This window comes from Myxocyprinus asiaticus, chromosome 4, assembly GCF_019703515.2.
Source record: "Myxocyprinus asiaticus isolate MX2 ecotype Aquarium Trade chromosome 4, UBuf_Myxa_2, whole genome shotgun sequence".
NCBI classification, from domain to species: domain Eukaryota; kingdom Metazoa; phylum Chordata; class Actinopteri; order Cypriniformes; family Catostomidae; genus Myxocyprinus; species Myxocyprinus asiaticus.
The window spans coordinates 15544231-15563751 of NC_059347.1; the positions used below are offsets into that span (position 1 = coordinate 15544231).

At 36.2% G+C, this 19521-nt stretch overlaps 1 protein-coding gene and 1 long non-coding RNA gene across 2 annotated transcripts in view; one reads left to right on the forward strand and one right to left on the reverse strand.

The window, feature by feature from the left end:
• Window positions 1–64: 64 nt before the first annotated feature.
• LOC127439922 (uncharacterized) lies at window positions 65–5029 on the reverse strand. The gene is made up of 2 exons (XR_007897026.1): window positions 2403–5029; window positions 65–813 (listed from the first exon to the last, which is right to left on the reverse strand). It is a non-coding gene; the product is annotated as an uncharacterized LOC127439922 (long non-coding RNA).
• A 1236-nt stretch (window positions 5030–6265) lies between these two features.
• Window positions 6266–19521, forward strand: part of LOC127439848 (ras GTPase-activating protein 4-like) — a 69876-nt gene continuing 56620 nt past the window's right edge. The window contains exons 1-3 of the mRNA XM_051696102.1: window positions 6266–6669; window positions 16481–16537; window positions 17870–17983. Coding sequence (XP_051552062.1) covers window positions 6605–6669; window positions 16481–16537; window positions 17870–17983 — 236 coding nt within the window. The 5' untranslated portion in view covers window positions 6266–6604. The remainder of the gene's footprint in view (window positions 6670–16480; window positions 16538–17869; window positions 17984–19521) is intronic.

Genomic DNA, 19521 nt, shown 5'->3' on the forward strand with positions numbered 1-19521 from the left:
TGTTACCATAATCTCTCCAACTTTTGAGTAAAATCTTGTGACTTCAGTATTGTTTATGATCAGAGAGAGAGAGAGAGAGAGAGAGAGAGAGAGAGAGAGAGAGGCGAAGTTCAGAATGGCATACTACCATACTACTCAAGAGAAGCAGAAGATGTGGCAGAAGTAGGAAGAGTAGTGTTGGGTAGTATGCCATTTCGAACTTGGCGGGTGAGAAACGTGTCCTAAAAACACACTACTGCAATGATTGCCACTGCAAATGTGATGGCACTTGCAGTGGCACTAGATGGCGCTGTTTAGTAGCAAAGCAAATATTTTATTAACATTTTTTTTTTTTTTTTTTTTTTAAAGATTAGAATTTTAAGTAAAAATGTTAACAGGGTAAGCTGTCACATGGGGTATTTGTCACAATAGCTATACATAGATTACATTACATTAAGGTTAACAAAATAAATGGATTTGTGTTTTGTTTTGTTATTGTTTTGCTGTTTAGATTTTACTGAAAAGTTTATTGTATGCTATATGACAACTTACCCCTATATAGTGTTGCAACATGCTACGCCATAGGGTCATGGTCAAGATGTGTACAATTAACTATATCTGTTTTCCTGGGGAATAATGGTGGAAATGTTTACTTTTTTAATTTTAAGCCAAGACTTTAAGGTATGTGTCTACACACATTGATTTTCAAAATTAAACCTTCCCTGAGAAATCTTCACTGGAGTAAAAAGTATGACAACTAGCCCCTGTCTCTTCTACTATTATGTATAAGGGAAAGTATACTGTATATTTCAAGTGCTGCACCTGGTCATATAGCTTTATATATATACAGGTGCATCTCAATAAATTAGAATGTCGTGGAAAAGTTCATTTATTTCAGTAATTCAACTCAAATTGTGAAACTCGTGTATTAAAGAAATTCAGTGCACACAGACTGAAGTAGTTTAAGTCTTTGGTTCTTTTAATTGTGATGATTTTGGCTCACATTTAACAAAAACCCACCAATTCACTATCTCAAAAAATTAGAATACATCATAAGACCAATAAAAAAACATTTTTAGTGAATTGTTGGCCTTCTGGAAAGTATGTTCATTTACTGTATATGTACTCAATACTTGGTAGGGGCTCCTTTGCTTTAATTACTGCCTCAATTTGGCGTGGCATGGAGGTGATCAGTTTGTGGCACTGCTGAGGTGGTATGAAAGCCCAGGTTTCTTTGACAGTGGCCTTCAGCTCATCTGCATTTTTTGGTCTCTTGTTTCTCATTTTCCTCTTGACAATACCCCAAAGATTCTCTATGGGGTTCAGGTCTGGTGAGTTTGCTGGCCAGTCAAGCACACCAACACCATGGTCATTTAACCAACTTTTGGTGCTTTTGGCAGTGTGGGCAGGTGCCAAATCCTGCTGGAAAATGAAATCAGCATCTTTAAAAAGCTGGTCAGCAGAAGGAAGCATGAAGTGCTCCAAAATGTCTTGGTAAACGGGTGCAGTGACTTTGGTTTTCAAAAAACACAATGGACCAACACCAGCAGATGACATTGCACCCCAAATCATCACAGACTGTGGAAACTTAACACTGGACTTCAAGCAACTTGGGCTATGAGCTTCTCCACCCTTCCTCCAGACTCTAGGACCTTGGTTTCCAAATGAAATACAAAACTTGCTCTCATCTGAAAAGAGGACTTTGGACCACTGGGCAACAGTCCAGTTCTTCTTCTCCTTAGCCCAGGTAAGACGCCTCTGACGTTGTCTGTGGTTCAGGAGTGGCTTAACAAGAGGAATACGACAACTGTAGCCAAATTCCTTGACACGTCTGTGTGTGGTGGCTCTTGATGCCTTGACCCCAGCCTCAGTCCATTCCTTGTGAAGTTCACCCAAATTCTTGAATCGATTTTGCTTGACAATCATAAGGCTGCGGTTCTCTCGGTTGGTTGTGCATCTTTTTCTTCCACACTTTTTCCTTCCACTCAACTTTTTGTTAACATGCTTGGATACAGCACTCTGTGAACAGCCAGCTTCTTTGGCAATGAATGTTTGTGGCTTACCCTCTTTGTGAAGGGTGTCAATGATTGTCTTCTGGACAAATGTCAGATCAGCAGTCTTCCCCATGATTGTGTAGCCTAGTGAACCAAACTGAGAGACCATTTTGAAGGCTCAGGAAACGTTTGCAGGTGTTTTGAGTTGATTACCTGATTGGCATGTCACCATATTCTAATTTTTTGAGATAGTGAATTGGTGGGTTTTTGTTAAATGTGAGCCAAAATCATCACAATTAAAAGAACCAAAGACTTAAACTACTTCAGTCTGTGTGCATTGAATGTATTTAATACACGAGTTTCACAATTTGAGTTGAATTACTGAAATAAATGAACTTTTCCACGACATTCTAATTTATTGAGATGCACCTGTATATATATATATATATACACTACCGGTCAAAAGTTTTGAAACGCTTACTCATTCTTTATTATAATTTTTTTTCACATTTAGAATAATAGTAAAGTCATTAAAACTATGGAATAACATAAATGGAAATATGGGAATTATGTTGTGACTAAACATCAAATGTTGTGAATCAAAACTATGTTATATTTTAGTATCTTCAAAGTAGTCACCCTTTGCCTAGAATTTGCAGACATGTACTCTTGACATTTTCTCAACCAACTTCTTGAGGTATCATCCTGGGATGCTTTTTAAACAGTATTGAAGGAGATCCCATCTATGTTGGGCACTTATTGGCTGCTTTTCTTTATTATTTGGTCCAAGTCATCAATTTCAAAAACTTTTTTTTTTTTTTAATTACATTTTAGTTTTATAATTAAACAAAATAAATATGGTGGCACAATTATATTTTTGTCTACAAAACTAATTTCAATCATCTAAGCATACACCTTCAGATCAAAAGATTTTTAAGATCATGAGAAACATTTCAGTCAAGTGTTTCAAAACTTTTGACCAGTAGTGTGTGTGTGTATATATATATATATATATATACATATATATATATTATTATTATTATTATTATTATTATTATTATTATTATTACATTTTGATCACCTTCTTTTTTTATTTTTTATTTTTTTTTATTTTACTGATTATTTGTGTGGTGAACAAATACTTTTTTTAAGTACTAAAACTAAATGTATAGTCTTTTAATAAACATGAGATCATATAAACTGTATGCATAACAATATTTTTTTTTTTTTTACTTCAGTATTGATCCCACACCTATCATATAGCTTCTGAAGACATGAATTTAACCACTGGAGTCGTATGGATTACTTTTATGCTGTCTTTATATGCTTTTTGGAGCTTCAAAGTTCTGGTCACCATTCACTTACACTGTATGGACTTACAGAGCTGAAATATTCTTCTAAAAATCTTCATCTGTGTTCTGCAGAAGAAAAAGAGACATACACATCTGAGATGGCATGAGGGTGAATAAATGATGAGAGAATTTTCATTTTTGGGTGAACTATCCCTTTAAGTGAAGTACAGCAGGTCACAATGCTTTAATGTCAATACTGTGGTATAAGAATATACAGAATGTGATGTGATTACTGATGAAAATGGTGAATGTACAAATCAGCATTTAGAGTCTTTTGAAATATAAAACTTATTTATTATTATGTTGTTTTGGATGTAATTTACATTTATGGTCCAGGTAGTTGTGCAACTACTAGTCCAGTGGAACTACTATTTGCATTACTCCTCAGAATCGTCGCCCCTATAAAGTCCACTATAAAAAATAAAAATAAGGTTGTACTATACTAAAAAGAATGCAACACATCCATGCATCACAGAATAACAGAAGAATCTGAAAAAAATAATGTCTATCCTTTTATACCGGATTAAATAAAAAACAGCAACTCATATTCACACACACAAACGTTATTTTTAAGTTACAGAGGCATGCTCATGTATAACTCTTTGGTAGACTGGTGAGTCACAAGAAGCCCACACAGCATATCCCTTCCTCTGGTCATGGCACTAAAAGTACCGTTCCCTCCATCTATAAACCTGGATCAATGAGTCACTCAAGCCCAGGCTCACAGACATAAACACATATTCCACTGCCGTTGGATTGCCTCTATTCATGTGAAAAAAACACATATTTTGAAGGAAAACCTCACAAAACTCTCTATGGTTTTGCCATTTTACCTTGTTGGGCAGTGTATTCGAATCAAGGACCTCAAGTGGAGATTCCTAACTCTATTGGGTGTACTTTCCTTTCACTGTTGTAGTGTTGGTCATTTTCTCTGTTTATGTCTGGTTTGCCTTGAAAACATCGCTGTTTGGACAGTGAATCACCCTCCTTCCATCCTGAGGATCTTGTTCCTTCTCTGATTGTTCTGCCCATGTAGACGGCACTTCTTGTGCATTAGACATTAACTGAGAGTCTATGCTTTGATTTCCATCAAAGACCATAATCAAGGAGCCTTTTCAACAAGTTTTGTTTTTCCATTAGCCTTGTTTATTCAACTGCCTGCATTCACCACAGGCTGTCAACCTTTAAAAAACAACTTGCCTGAGTTTTGAGCCTAGCAAGGCTTAGTTTTGGCCATATATTTGTTCAAATGGGAGAGATTTCAGTTAGTGTGTAAACTGTACAAAAAGTGGTAAGCTGCAATATTTTTTCTACTTGACTTAACTCTTAAAAATGTTTTGTCATGTAACCTAGTGTATTCAGGTTGACTCAGTGGTGTTAAATAATATTTTTGACTGAAATAATACCAGTTCATTTAGATTTTACCACATTTTTATCAGTGTAGTCTCTTTCATCTGTTTGGTCAGATCATGAGTTTATCAGTCATAACATGTGTTGAATGAGGTCACTAATAGAAAAGCACATGTGAAAAAGGAAGTACAGCAGACAGATTAGACATCTTGAAATTTATGCTATTCTTACCCCTTTGAATACAACAACATTTTCTGTACCAGTTTTTCCATCAGAAATATAACATGTACATTAAATCATTAGAATAGTATTAGAACAGGTTCTTTCTGGCCAGGTAAGACAATTTTACTTAAAGGGCTAGTTCACTCTAAAATGAAAATTCTCTCATCATTTATTCACCCTCATGCCATCTTAGATGTGTATGACTTTCTTTCATCTGCAGAACACAAAGATTTTAAGAAGAATATTTCAGCTCTGTAGGTCCATACAATGCAAGTGAATGGTGGCCAGAACTTTGAAGCTCCAAAAGCACATAAAGGCAGCATAAAAGTAATCCATACAACTCCATTTTACTATAAATCTCCACTTTCACTTTCTTCTTCTTTTGTTTTTGTTGATTCACATTCTTCATGCATATTGCCAAATACTGGGCAAAGAGGATAATTTATATTAAAAAAGGACTTAAATATTGATCTGATTCTTACTTACACTTATCATATCACTTCTGAAGACATGGATTTAATCACTGGAGCCATCTGGATTACTTTTATGCTGCCTTTATGTGCTTTTTGGAGCTTGAAAGTTCTGTCCACCATTCACTTGCATTAAATGGATAAAAGATATTGAGATATATACAGAGCCGAAATATTCTTCTAAAAATCTTTGTTTGTTTTCTGCAGAAGAAAGAAAGTCGTACACATCTGGGATAGCATGAGGGTGAGTAAATGATGAGTGAACTTTCATTAATGGGTGAACTTTCACTTTTAACAGCTGCCGCCACTGGACAGACTTATTAGAAAAGAGAAATAAACCTGCATGCATATATGCCTAAATATGTACACGTACAATCCACAACACATTCTGATAAAATACCATGCAAGGAACATACTTTTATATGATGGTGAAAATACATCCAAATAAGTAGAGTGGCATCTTCTGTGTATATAGGCTACACTAAACGTTCAGTAGGGATATTATAAAGAGCTAGGACCATTTTCTGCTCATCCCAGGTTTGTTAGGGGCTGTTAACTCACACCAAACACGTTCTTGCCTGTCTTGAGGTGTCTCGAAACGTGTTTTCAAAAGTTGAAGTTCTTTTTAACTTGACACAGCGATACGTGGCGCAACAGTCAAAGACGTAAGGCTAGCGCTTGTTTACATTAAAAATAAATAAATAAATAAATAGCAGCGCAAAAACGGTTCGGTGTGAACGGCCCCTTACCCCTCTGATTCACTCTCGAAGCTAAGCATGACTCCTTAAACTAACTAGGGGGTAATTTCCCTAGAAACCGTCGCGTCACGAACCACACCATACACTCGTCTACACTTGACGCGACGCGACAAGACTAGAACGCAAGTCTTTATAATCAACAAAGCTGTCTACAGTCGCGCGCTGGCAGATTTTGCGGACGCTTTCTAGTTTTATCGCTCGCGTCGCGTCACTCAGGCTGCCAGCTACATTAAATCTTCAAGTCAGACACTCCTCCTTCAAACAACCCACCGAGCTCATACCCGCCGTGTCAAAGACTGTGTTTTTTTGTTTGTTTGTTTTTGTTTTTTTTTTGTGTGTGGCAGCAGCAGTTCATTAAAAGGTAGAGCGGTCTGTTCTTCTGGATGTTTTGCGATGCTTATAATATTTTCGTGTGCTGTTATTGATGGAATAAGAAGTGTCGGCGCCAGCTGAAACAGCTAGTAACACTGAATGACAGCATGGCTAAACGAAGCACGTTATTCATCAGAATTGTGGAAGGAAAGAACCTGCCAATCAAGGACATGTAAGTGATGACTTTATATGTTGTGTTCAACTATGAAATGAAATAGACAGAAATGTTTTGGATGTGCCCAACATAAATAAAGAGGAATAAACTACTTGAAAGTATGGATACAAGGGATTTGAGAAATATACAACCACAGTTGTGAATGTGTGCAAATAAATAAATCATGAATCCTTTAATAATATATATATATATATATATATATTATTATATTATTATTATTATTATTATTATTATTAAAGGATTCATGAAACCTGTTTTTAATCACTGATATGAACAAATACATGTCCTATCCAATACTATATTTGAAAAAAAGTCATAACCTGAAATTACATATACATATAGTATTAACAATAATAAGTATTCTCAATCAGCATGAGCATTTTAACATATCATATGTAAATATGATATATTATATAAATGCGATATATTTTATACTAATGTGGCATTTATCTTTAAAGGGGAACGTTAGGGCTTTGCTATGATTATTTCTTGAGCTACAGTAATTGACATTCATATGAACTAAACAATTTCTGAATTTATTAAAAGTCAGAAAAGGACTTTTTATTTATTTATTTATTTTTGCATAATGTTTATACCTTTTGCACAGATGCTTTTCACTAGTAATGATTAACACTATAACAGAAACACACACAGTATACTGTAGTATCTGAAAGACATGTCCTGTCAGTTCAGTAGATTTCTATTTACCGTAGTAATTCATAGTAGATTACTTTTAAAACTTTTACTTTTTTTTTTTTTTTTTTTTTTGGCTCATACCAAACATCTCTTTCAAACCCTTAATGAGCAGTATAAATGAAGGAAGCTTGTTACATGGTTCGAAGTCCCCATTTGTAATTGGCAGCATTACATTTTGAATAACACAAATTCATGCATCGCTCATCTTATTGTTTTCCTGTTAAAGGCATGAGGTTGGAAACTCACATGTTTATGATTTCATTTCACCACTACTAATGTGACCAAAGAAGCCCAGACTGACAACAGTTTATCTGTTTCTGTTTGACCGAAGGATAATTCGCCCACATTCTATCAGAAAATGACTGTATTCGTTAGGAAGGTGATTCACATTGACATTTGAGCAGTGTAACAAATCAATACAAAGGAAATGTAATTCTTAGCCTTTCTCTTCCTGAGCCACTGAATTCAGTTTCTTGTATCATTATAGGTGAAAGTAATCACTCCATCGAATTTGCTGAACTGGTTGGTTGATGGTCAGTGATCTAAAAGGGTGTGTTTACCGAACCTTACAACAGATGTTGAGTAGTGTTTGCATTGGCGCTGTGGTGACATTGTCAAACAGTGCACAGTGACAGATTGCACACGCTATCCACAAACACTCCGACTCCCCCGTTTATTTACACATGCCCTGGCTGAGCTTTCTGAAATGAATATCAACCCCAATTTTCTTCAGATAATTGCAAGGCCCTGGAAAGAATAGAAAATTACAGATTGTCTTTGAGCAATTATAATCAATCACCTTATGAATCAGCACCTGGGAACATGAGCACTTGTTTTCCCTGAAATAAATGTTCATTTGAAAGATTGGGATTTTTGCAAAGTCATTATAAATAAAAGCTGAAATGAGATGAGATACTATGGACTTATGGATCACTGTTGTTATTGTTTATACAGGGTTAGGTGTTTAACCTAAGCCATAATATTAAACTTGTCATAAATATTAAACTTTGCATGTACAGTACCTGTACTCGTCCCGCACTTCTTGTGCTATGGACATAAATGACACCTCAAATCGTGCAATTTATTGAGGGTAGGTGTGCTATTACATTTGTAAGTGATCTGACCTACAATGGGGGAAAAATGTGGGAAAAAATCCTATAGACTCACATCAACCTGAGGGAACTGAGGATGGCTGCACAATTAATCAAATAAATAATCCTTACAATTACAATTTTCAGCTTGTTTTTGGATATGAAGCCTACACTAAGATATGGCATGCAGATGCCCCTGACAAAATAAGTATTTAATGTAAATTCTATTTATCGAAATTGAGCACAATTACAATTTCAAGGGAAATAATTGTTAATTATGATTTTTAGGATCGCGCCCGGTCTACCGCATTGCCTTTCAAAGTACACTCTTCTGACCGCAAACAAATACGAACACTCCACGCATGCGCACTGCGACTGCTTTGTGATACTCTTTTAGGACGATCAACGGCAGGCGCATGCAAGACAGTGTGCACAGGCAAGGACTGTCTGCTTGCTGAGAAAATCTGGGCCGCGGGAATAGTCCATGCAGACTGAGCTGACGATGAAATTTGCTTCACGCATATTGTGCATGGAGCGATCACCAATGTGGACAACCGAAGTGTACTTTGACCTTTAGGTGACCAATGAGGGTGCGCTCTAAAGACTTTGGCCAGGAAGGAACCACCTAAAAAACACCCAGAATACACTAGCAACAACCTAGCAATGCCTTAGCAACTACCCGCAACGATCTCAACGCCCTGGCAACCACTCACAATATCCTAGCATTGTGGAAGCAAGTTTTTTCACAGGCAAGTGCTGGCTAGTAACGGATTACATGTAATCTGGATAACCTAATCAGATAACAAAAATCTAGTACTTGTAATTGGATTTTACAATGTACATTTTATAATGTGTGTAATCAGATTACATAAAAAATTCTGGATTACATGATTACATTCTTTGGAAATAACTGAGCAATGCAATCTTTACCTTTCAAAAATTATATCCACTGAAAAAGACTCCACATCCAGTCTAAAGAAGCATTTTGTAGGTTCTGTATGTTCTCTTTATTTGAATATCTGTATATACTGTATGTTCTCTAAATATAAAGTGTTTTAATTATTATTCTATGCATCATCTAGCCATGTGTGCATTGACAGTGCTTAATACAATCCACAAATAAACACAGGGCATCTGGATTCTGTTTTAAATTTAGTTTCTAAATGAATGCACAAATAAACGCCAAACTGTTCATATTTGCACACTGCATCAAAAATAATGTATTTTAAACATGCCCTCATCCACCTGTCCATAATTCTATACACTCTTCTGTAAAAAGACATGTTGCAAACAAACATTTTTAGAGGTGTCAGTCTCATGCATCCTTGTTCTTTTGTACCATTAAAATGAGCTTTGGCCCATGCTTCAGGATGGCAAAAAAAGCACCTGTTTTAGGTTAAGGCCACACCGTCTTATTAATAATTATGAGGAAGTACAAATCATACATCTCTAGACATTCGTACATCATATCAAGAGACATTTTCTCATTATTGCTTTCAAAGCTGGATAACAAAAAGTCCAATCTCTATTTCTAATTTCCTAAATAACAACAATTATTTTAAAATTAAAAATACAAGCATGTTCTCATTGTCTTCTATTTCGAGTAACATTAATGTTTATGACCCTTTAAGCACCTGATAGAAAATGAACGTTTGATTTTATGTTTATTAATCTACCCAGCACATTGGGCAAGCACCTACATTACCAGAACTCTCAGAAATGACATGCCAACTTGCCGTGTAAAGAAACATTTGTTTCTAATTCTTTACTGTAGAATCTCAGTTTCCATTGACAGTTTGAGGTTTAGTGATTTAGAGATTTATATATCTAAAATATTTTCCTAGATTTGACACTTATTTGAATTAACATCTGCTAATGATCTGTGATGCATTATATAATCTAGTAATGTAAGGTTATTTTTAAACGTTACAGAGAAAATAAAGCTTTTTTATACTAGGGGTCCCTAGATTGACAGAGAAGCTGGGAGGTCCATAAAGGTTGAAAACCAGCGGTCTAAAGAACCATTATTGCAAAATAACATTTGAGTTCAAGTGTAGAGGAGACAGATCCTATAGCTTGCAGTTTGTTGGATAGTTCAGTTGTCACAGTCGGATCTGGACTCTGTCAAGTCTTATTCTTTTACTCATGACTGGGTTTAAGTGTATCCTAAAAGAAGAGATAACAAAAGAAGGCAAGAAAAGAGAACGAAAGAGGAATCTCTTTTGTCATCATCTCAATCATCTTTCTGCAGGTGGTATGGGCTTCATAGTACGTGGTTTAACTGCCAAGCCACAGTGCTGTTTGATGTAGCACCTGATTCTGACAGCCACAGGTTTCCCCATTACACTGATAACAACAGGCAAAGATGAATCACCGCATGGTGCTCTCATTCTCCTCTCTCTACACACACATAGACACACACAAATACTCATACACCTTACCAAAGATGCCAGGGGCCATCATTACCTCTGAGTCCACAGAGGAATTTCAGTATCCTCATGGTGACAACAGACTCACTCTTCACATGCGCTCTGTCTACTCATTGTTCATCTGAGACAGTCTGCAATGACTGAATGCTTGTTTATCGGACAGTGGGATACAAAAATGAAAATTGAGGTTCTCTCATTTTTAAATATGGAACAGAAATGAATTATTAATTAGATAAAGAACAGGAACACATGATTATATACTGTACCTGTGTCATATTTAACCCTTGTGTTGTGTTTGATTTGTGCTAACACATTTTGTGTTCCTGGTCAAAAATGACCACCTAACTAAGACTGTTTATAAATCTCTCATATTGCACATATTATCACAAGATATTGCATTAGATCTTTTTTATTAACTTCTTTTTAGTAATTATGACAGGTTTTGTACTCTGTGACGAGGAGGAGGGCTAATCAGCTGAGGAGAGGGATAAATGCAGCCGGATGTGGCAGTTCAGGAGAGAGAGAGCCACACGCAGCTGCCGTGTGTGCATTTGTGTTTGTGTCTTTTTGTTTCATTAAATATTACTTTGAATGTTCAGCCGGTTCTCGCCTCCTCCTTCCCGGGTTTCAGCACCAATGTAACAGGGTTCAAAACGGGCCAGGAGGAGGCGGGAACAGGCTGAACGCCCTCCTCCTCGTCACACTCCTCCCTCCTTTGCCTCAGGCTTTTCCCCACTTCTCTAGAGCTGGGGAGGGGGACAAGGGGAGGAAAAAAAAGAGGAAAGGGCAAGGCAGAGTGACAGTGAGAGAGAAAGAGAGAGAGAGAGAGAGAGAAAAAAAAATTGCTCGCCGGTTCCCAGACATGCCGTTGCCTGGTCCTCGACCACTCCTCCACCCTCTGGCGGACGACAGCCACTCCTCCCCGGGTGGATGGAACACCCCTCCACGTTCTGGCGGCCGGGCGACCGGGCGTACGTAGTCATGGCATGGCCCCGCCTTCCTCCTCGTCACATACTCCTTTTTTGAGCATACAGTATTAAAAAAAAATATATATTTTTATTAGGACTGCAACGGTTATTTATTAGAACGAATACAGGGCCTTCGGTACGGTACACGCAGTCACACGAATGATTACATACATCTGAGCATGCATGAAACCAATAATAAAACAACATATAATGAACAACACAAACCACTTGGAACTAAAATGAAAAAAGATTGCTGAGCAATAGGGTACTGCACGGAACCAAAATTGAACAGAATAGAGCGCCACATGGTACACTAGAAACTGCGGATGAGATAAATGCATGTGAAGTTTATACTAGTGAGCTCGCTATTTTTCCCAGCTGTGATGGAACTAAACAAAATATAAATATGTCTGACATAAATAAGCCAGAGATTTAAGACCCACCACCATCTCTAAAATCTGTTTTTTGGGAGCATTATGGTTTCGCAGTAAACTACAATAATACTGGGCAACAAGTAGCGAACAGGACAAAGGCTGTGTGTTGGCTCTGTTTCACCGAATTCAGGTATGTCTCAAGAAGCACATCTAACATGACGACTCATTTGTGGCAACATTATCCACATGTGTCTCTTCAGCTTACGGTAGCAAAGCATAAAGAGCCTGTGCAAGTTAGTCTCTCCACGGCGTTCAAGCAGCCTCTCGCTGCAAGCTCAGACAGAGCTAAAGCGATAACGAACACCATAGCAGTATTTATTGCTGCAGATATGCAACCATACTCAGTCATCGGGAACACAGGATTTAAGCATCTGCTTAACGTGCTTGAGCCCCATTATAAAGTTCCTACAAGAATGCATTTCAGCAATTCTGTAGTGTCTGCTCTAAACAAGTACGCACTGTAATTGTCCAGCAGGGGACATTGTCAATGCTAACAGATTCGCCTTCTCCTCTGATAATGGTGATTAATTCTGAAAAAAACGTGAAAATTGAGTACAAGTGGTGAGCTGAAAGGCAAAAGACAGAAATCTGCACTGCTAATGTCTTAATTTTGTTACAATTATTAAAATTGCACATTTTTTACTTTTATTATTATTTATGTTTTTATACAATGTGCAGATAAGAGGCTCTTAAGTTTTGTATTGTAATTGTCATGGTTTTGTCACAGCCTTGTCACCTTTAATTTCCCAGGACTCTTATTTTGATATGATCTGATCATCTGTCTCTAGTCTCCCTTGTACTACATTTCCCATGATTCCCAGCACTCATTACTACCGTCTGTTTCGTAGGCGTGTTAATTTGATGTTATTGTAAATTGGTATATGTCTCATCACTGTCACGACTGCTATGTTGATCGGAACTGCACCCAAGAATTTCACACACCATTGCACTTGTGTATATGGCTGTGTGACAATAAAGTGATTTGATTTGATTTGATTTAAAGAAGCTTGCGTATAGATCCTTGCCTCTCATCTCTTACAAATCCTGACAGTAATATTCGTTGAAGAAATATGCATAGTGCAGTCATGTATAAATGAGCCTTCACAATAAGAATTGTTGCCCATCAGCCACTGTTTTTAAAATAAATAATTTAAAGAAAGATTCTTTGTTTACCCTGCTGTACCGAAACCATACTGAACCGTGATCCCAAAACCGAGGTACATACCAACTGTAAATTTTGCGTACCGTTGCAGCCCTGATTTTTATTGATAGAAGGATTTATTGAACTGAGTTTATACCGGGCCAGTGGGGGGCACTCCCTGCAGAAAATAATAATAATAATTACATAATCAATTAATAACCACTTGCTTAATCTGAACAAGTCATTTTAAAGCTTAGAATCTGGACTTTACAATGCTTATAGCTGGTCCTACCAATTCTTATATAATGCTTTTTAATTTGCCAACAAATAAGAACTGTTTCATTCTTATCATTTGCAAATTTGTTATCACAACAATTATATTCATAATTGAGTTGGCAAAACCATAAAAAAGAAGAGATAGCCATGTGTTATATATTGTTGGAAAGGTTATTAGTAGGAATACTACTTTGATTTTTATGACATTATCGGTTAGGTTTAAGGTTTAGGGTAGCGAGGTCAGATTTGTTGATTTAAAACGTGATCAAGCATTAACCCTAACCTCATCTGTTTTGGAGAACATTTAACTTGATTTCAGCACCACACAGTGTCAAGTCATTTTTATTTGTATAGCACTTTTCACAGCACACATCGTTTCAAAGCAGCTTTACAGAAATCATGCATTAAAAAAAATCAAATAAAAAATGAAACTGTAATATCTATAATGTCTTACAGTGATCATTGTGTAATTTGATGAAATAAGATTGTAAAATGTGTATAGAAATTAAATTATTATATAATAATTGTATTTAGAACCCCAGTGAGCAAGCTGAAGGCGACTGTGGCAAGGAACACAAAACTCCATAAGATGTTGGTTAATGGAGAAAAATAACCTTGGGTGAAACCAGGCTCACTGTGGGGGCCAGTTCCCCTCTGGCTAACCAGCATGAATATAATGCCAATATTAGTTATTTATGTGCAGTACAAGTCATGGTTTAAGATTAGTAAACTCAGAAGGCATTAAGGTCCAGTGTTTTAAAAATAAAAATAACATATTTTTTATGAACTTTAAGATGAATGACTAATGTCTTTGAAATCCATCCTGGATTAACTGCAGAAGTTCATATAGATGCATTATCCTTTGTTAGTTGGCTGATGAAGGCTTTTGCTGGCAATTAAATGATAGTCTATGTATTCCATTTCAATAGTGTAGTCCATCAATAGACAAAGGTGATGCAGGCTTTGATAAATGATGAGGTGCAGCGCAGTTCAATCTGCAGGTCATTTCGGTGAGGTTCGGTGGGGTCCATCCCAAATCCAAGGTTCAGGCAGTGGCATATGAAGTATCTGATGTCTTGCAGTTGGAGTTGGCATCAGTTCATCCTCTGAAGTCAAAAGACTGAAGTGATGTCTGGCTAGCACCGGCTGTAGTTTGTCGTCATCACTCAGCGACACGTAGCAGTGGAGTCTGACACTAAGCAGGAATGGAGCTATATATGGTAGGCTCTGGTAACTTTGGGATATGAGACATGGAAACAAATAGAATAATATGGAAACAATTAGAATAACAGTGGACATTTTACCCTGAAACGGCCACTTTACGTGTAATGAACTACATAATGTTATTTTGCAATAAGATGCCACCACAGTCAAGTCATTTTCTTGAGATTGGGCTGACTGGAAGATATACTAAATTACATGTAAACTAAGGCTAATAGTTGGCCTCAGTGGGTGCTGTAAGATTATATAAAAAGTAGCTGGATGATCAGGTGTTTTGCATCAGAGCTGTTAATCTAACATGTTCTGTATGTTAGCATGACTGGAATGTTTTTTTGACCAATCCAGAACCAGAACTATCCATTTATATAATGATGCTTTTTGAAGGACTGGGCATCTCTCAGTTAACTGTTGATTGCTGTCTTTCTCAGTGTATTAGGGCTTTGAAAGAACAGTCATGTGCCTGACCACATCACTGAAATGTGGCCGGTGTAAGGATCATAAACAGTGGGGTACCAGATGAGGTCAGGGCCAAATCTGCCACCCACTGTTGTGAATCAGCTTTCTACACCATGAAGAAAATGGTCTGTCTTCCTGCCGGTTTATATCATGTGCTCTTTAAAACTGCTTACCATGATGGACACCTTCATAAGTGACTTCTCTTTGGAAGAACAAACCATGAGAACATTCACCATGCATTCTTAAAAACAGAGGTTCTTTAATGGTTCTTTGCAGCATGTGGTAACCTGCAAAATGCCACTTCAAGGAGCAATTTCTACTTGATCTAACCCTTACAGTTTGTTTTGTTGGTGTAACCCAATGCATTCAGGTTGACTCAGTGATGTTAATTATTTTGGACTTAAATCATACAAGTTAATTTACTCTAGATGTTACCACATGAAGCATATTTTTAGGTTAGCATTTTTTTCCAGTGTAGATTCAGCATAGGACACTCTTGTTATTTATACATTTATTTATTTATTGCTTTATAGGGATCTTTTAGTGTCTGGGTTCTCAGTACAAATATGGTTTTCTAAAGAACTACACTGAAGAAAAAAAAATTATAAATTAACAAGTCAAAAATATTATTTAACCTGGCTGAATCAACCTGAATACTTTACACCATAAGAAGTATTCATAGTTTTGAGGTGCAGTAACAATTGCAAGTTACCACTTTTTACAGTGTAGAGAATAAAGCTTTGTGGATCTTATAAATGTTCTTCTATGCCATCAGGATATGCATTACATAAAATCCTTTTTCTGGCTATAATATAATAAACATTAATTTCTATGAGTGTAAAAAGAAGACAAAAAACTTTCATTTATCCTCCTTAACCATATCTTTATATTAAATGTATATTGTGTTCCTATATATTATCAATGAATATGCATTTTTGCTGATCTGGGATAGCTACAGCACCATAATCGGCATATAATTACAGCTCTGATTACAGAAACCAACTGCATATGATCATATGATTAATTATGATTGTCTATGGAAAGTAACTGTGTTTATACCTGTATGCAATAACTTTACGGTTCATTTCTCTTGCAGAACTGGAAGTAGTGATCCATACTGCATCGTGAAAATTGATAATGAGGCTATAATCCGGTAGGGATGACTTTTTTTTCATTTCATTTCATTTCATTTTAAGCCTCATTGTTTTGTGGACTGCACTGCAAATCCAGCTTATCATAAGTCAATTATCATAATTTGAACAGGTTAGAAATGAGATTTCCTACAAAGCAGAACTAATTTCATTTGTGCCACGTAATTGAAATCCCTCATTTTTCCATAGCTTGCTGTGCGGTACCAAAGGTCATCTATCCAGTTAGCCATAAAGGTCTAAATAAACCTCTTACAGTCTTATTTAAGTTGTTTGAGATGAAAAAAAGTAGTCAGTATTGAGTACACATACTGATGCCAGGTGCTCCACATGGAATAAAAGGTAGGAGGTTTTAAAATGGAAATCCAGGTTCTTATATGTATGAAAGCACAGCTAATATGAAAAAGTCTTTTATCTGCTATTCACTCCACCCTCTCTTCTGTGACTCACTTTATTCCCAGTGAATTTTATGTTTTAACAAATAGACCACTGATATCTAAATTGAATGATACAATGTTGTTGAATTTGAGTGTTTTCTGAGAGCTTCAATGATTGTTTTGTCAATAAGTCCATTTTTCTTCCCAGAATACCAAATCTATAGGTAAATAAATGTTAAGTATGGATTGTAGATTGATGTTTGGTTTGACAGGATTGCTTTAAGATACAGCAATCATTACCATAGTAAAGTAGTTGTGCAAGAGTGAGAAAAGTGATATAGACTACAGAATATTCAAAACACATTTGCACAAACTGCAGTTCTTTGCTTAGAATATAGATATTAACATTTGTACTAACCACCTCTGTCTGTCAATATGGTTTAAGATGCACAGTTTAGTACATTTTTAAATACAAGCTGTTTTTACATAGTTCTACAGACACTCTACAGATTTAAAAATACCTTATTAATTCCTTTGGCTGCGACATGAATCATACATTGCAAAAAAAAAAGAAAAAAAAAAGAAAGAAAAAAAGAGCAGATGTACATGTGCAGTAAGGCTTGTAATATTGCAGACTTAAATACAGTGTTGGGTTATTGAACACTTGAATGTGTTTTTGTTAGTTCAGGTATGATTTCTTGGGTACATCAGTGTTTGTGTTTCTATGAGAGCAGCTAGCTTGGTTCTCTTGTTAATGCTATAAATAACAGTCTGCACTCCTTCTGATCAGGGAGACATGAATTCAACATTGACCCTATTTACTTTCTTAGTACATGTTCCTGGTCTTACTGTGAACGATTCATCAGTGCATATTATTTCAAAGAGAAACAAATTATTGATTGATTAATTGATTGATTGATTGGTTTTATTAATCAGTTTCCCCCCCTGTCTCTAACTTAGGACAGCAACAATATGGAAGACACTGTCTCCTTTTTGGGGTGAAGAATACAATGTCGATCTTCCTCCCTCATTTCGCACAGTATCATTTTATGTTCTGGATGAAGACTCTCTCAGGTATGAAACCCTATATATCGCACCTAATCAGCTCCAAATGTTACTGACATGATTAAAGTTAAAGTGTGGGATTTTTTAAATACTTTCTCATGTCCCAGTTTAGAGATGTCGATAAGTAAGCCATTTTAACTTCTGTGAACAGTGGTGCTTTCAAAACATTGCTCTTTTTAATTGAGGAGTGTGACAGCTAAATAGTGGGTGAGACTTTATGTTTATCCAAACAATGAGGGACGGGAGAGAAGTAGTAGTAGTAAAAGTGTTTGCGAAACCTGTTTGGAAACAATTATTAGTATAGTAATTGTTAGTATAACAAATAATATAATATTACAAATGTTAAAATATATTGTCTACTTTCCTGCAACAATAAAACACGCAGCTTTAAAATATGTATTCTTTGAATTGAGCCAAGAGATCAGGGTATGATGTTTCGATCTTCTATTGGTCACGCGTCCTCTCGTTGTACGAATTTGCAGTTCAGAGTTCACCAAACTTTATTGAATGCTAAAAATGTTCTAAGTCTTTCCTTACTACGACTGGCACATACATAGAAGCAAAAATAATCCAAAATAAAGAAAAATCCCAGGTGCCGTTTAATGTGCAACTAAAATCTTAATAATAATCATATAAAAAAAAAATGTGACACATTTCGTGGAAACTTTTACTGTAAGCAAGACTTACTCTGGAAATACACCAGAGACTCTTATTTTGAAATGTCTGGGCTCCCAGCTCAACAATCAATTAAAGTTATGTAAATAAACATTGAAAATGTCTATGCTTCATATGTGTCTTTTTTTAAATAACATCCCATAAATAGTCCATAAACAATGATGTGATGGAGACTTGGCTTCGTTGCAGTGCTCTATATTTAAGTAAGTATTCACCAGATTAGGTTTTTTATAGCCAGCCTATATTCACCAGATGAAGGGTATTGTATGTACAGTATATATATATATATATATATATAGATTGATAGATAGATAGATAGATAGATAGATAGTTCAAAAAAAACTATCGGTACCGATTAATCGGTCAAACCAATATATCGGTCGACCTCCACTTGAAACCACATAGCAACGCCCTTGCAAACACCTTGAACAAACATCAACGTATTTTTGCTGTTATTTTTTGTGCCACTAGTGATGCAGAAATCTAACACTTCACCTTGAACAACTGTCATGATAAATGTGACTTATTGTAATCAATGTACACTGCCTGGCCAAAACAAAAAGTCGCCGTTTGGATTTAAATAAGCTGATACTTAAGAGCCTATGATTGGATCATTATTGCAGTGATTAATATGTTTAAGCTGGCAACAATTCTTTTAACCCTAACTGATGCAGTGTGTAGCTTCTCATTTCTTAAACAACCATGTCAGAAGACGTATCCCGTGGTCGTGGAAAAGATGTTACTGTGTTTCAGAAGGGGCAAATTATTGGCCTGCATCAAGCAAAGAAAACAACTAAGGAGATTGCTGAAATCACTGGAATTGGGTTAATAACTGTCCAACGCATTATTAAAACCTGGAAGGATAATGGTGA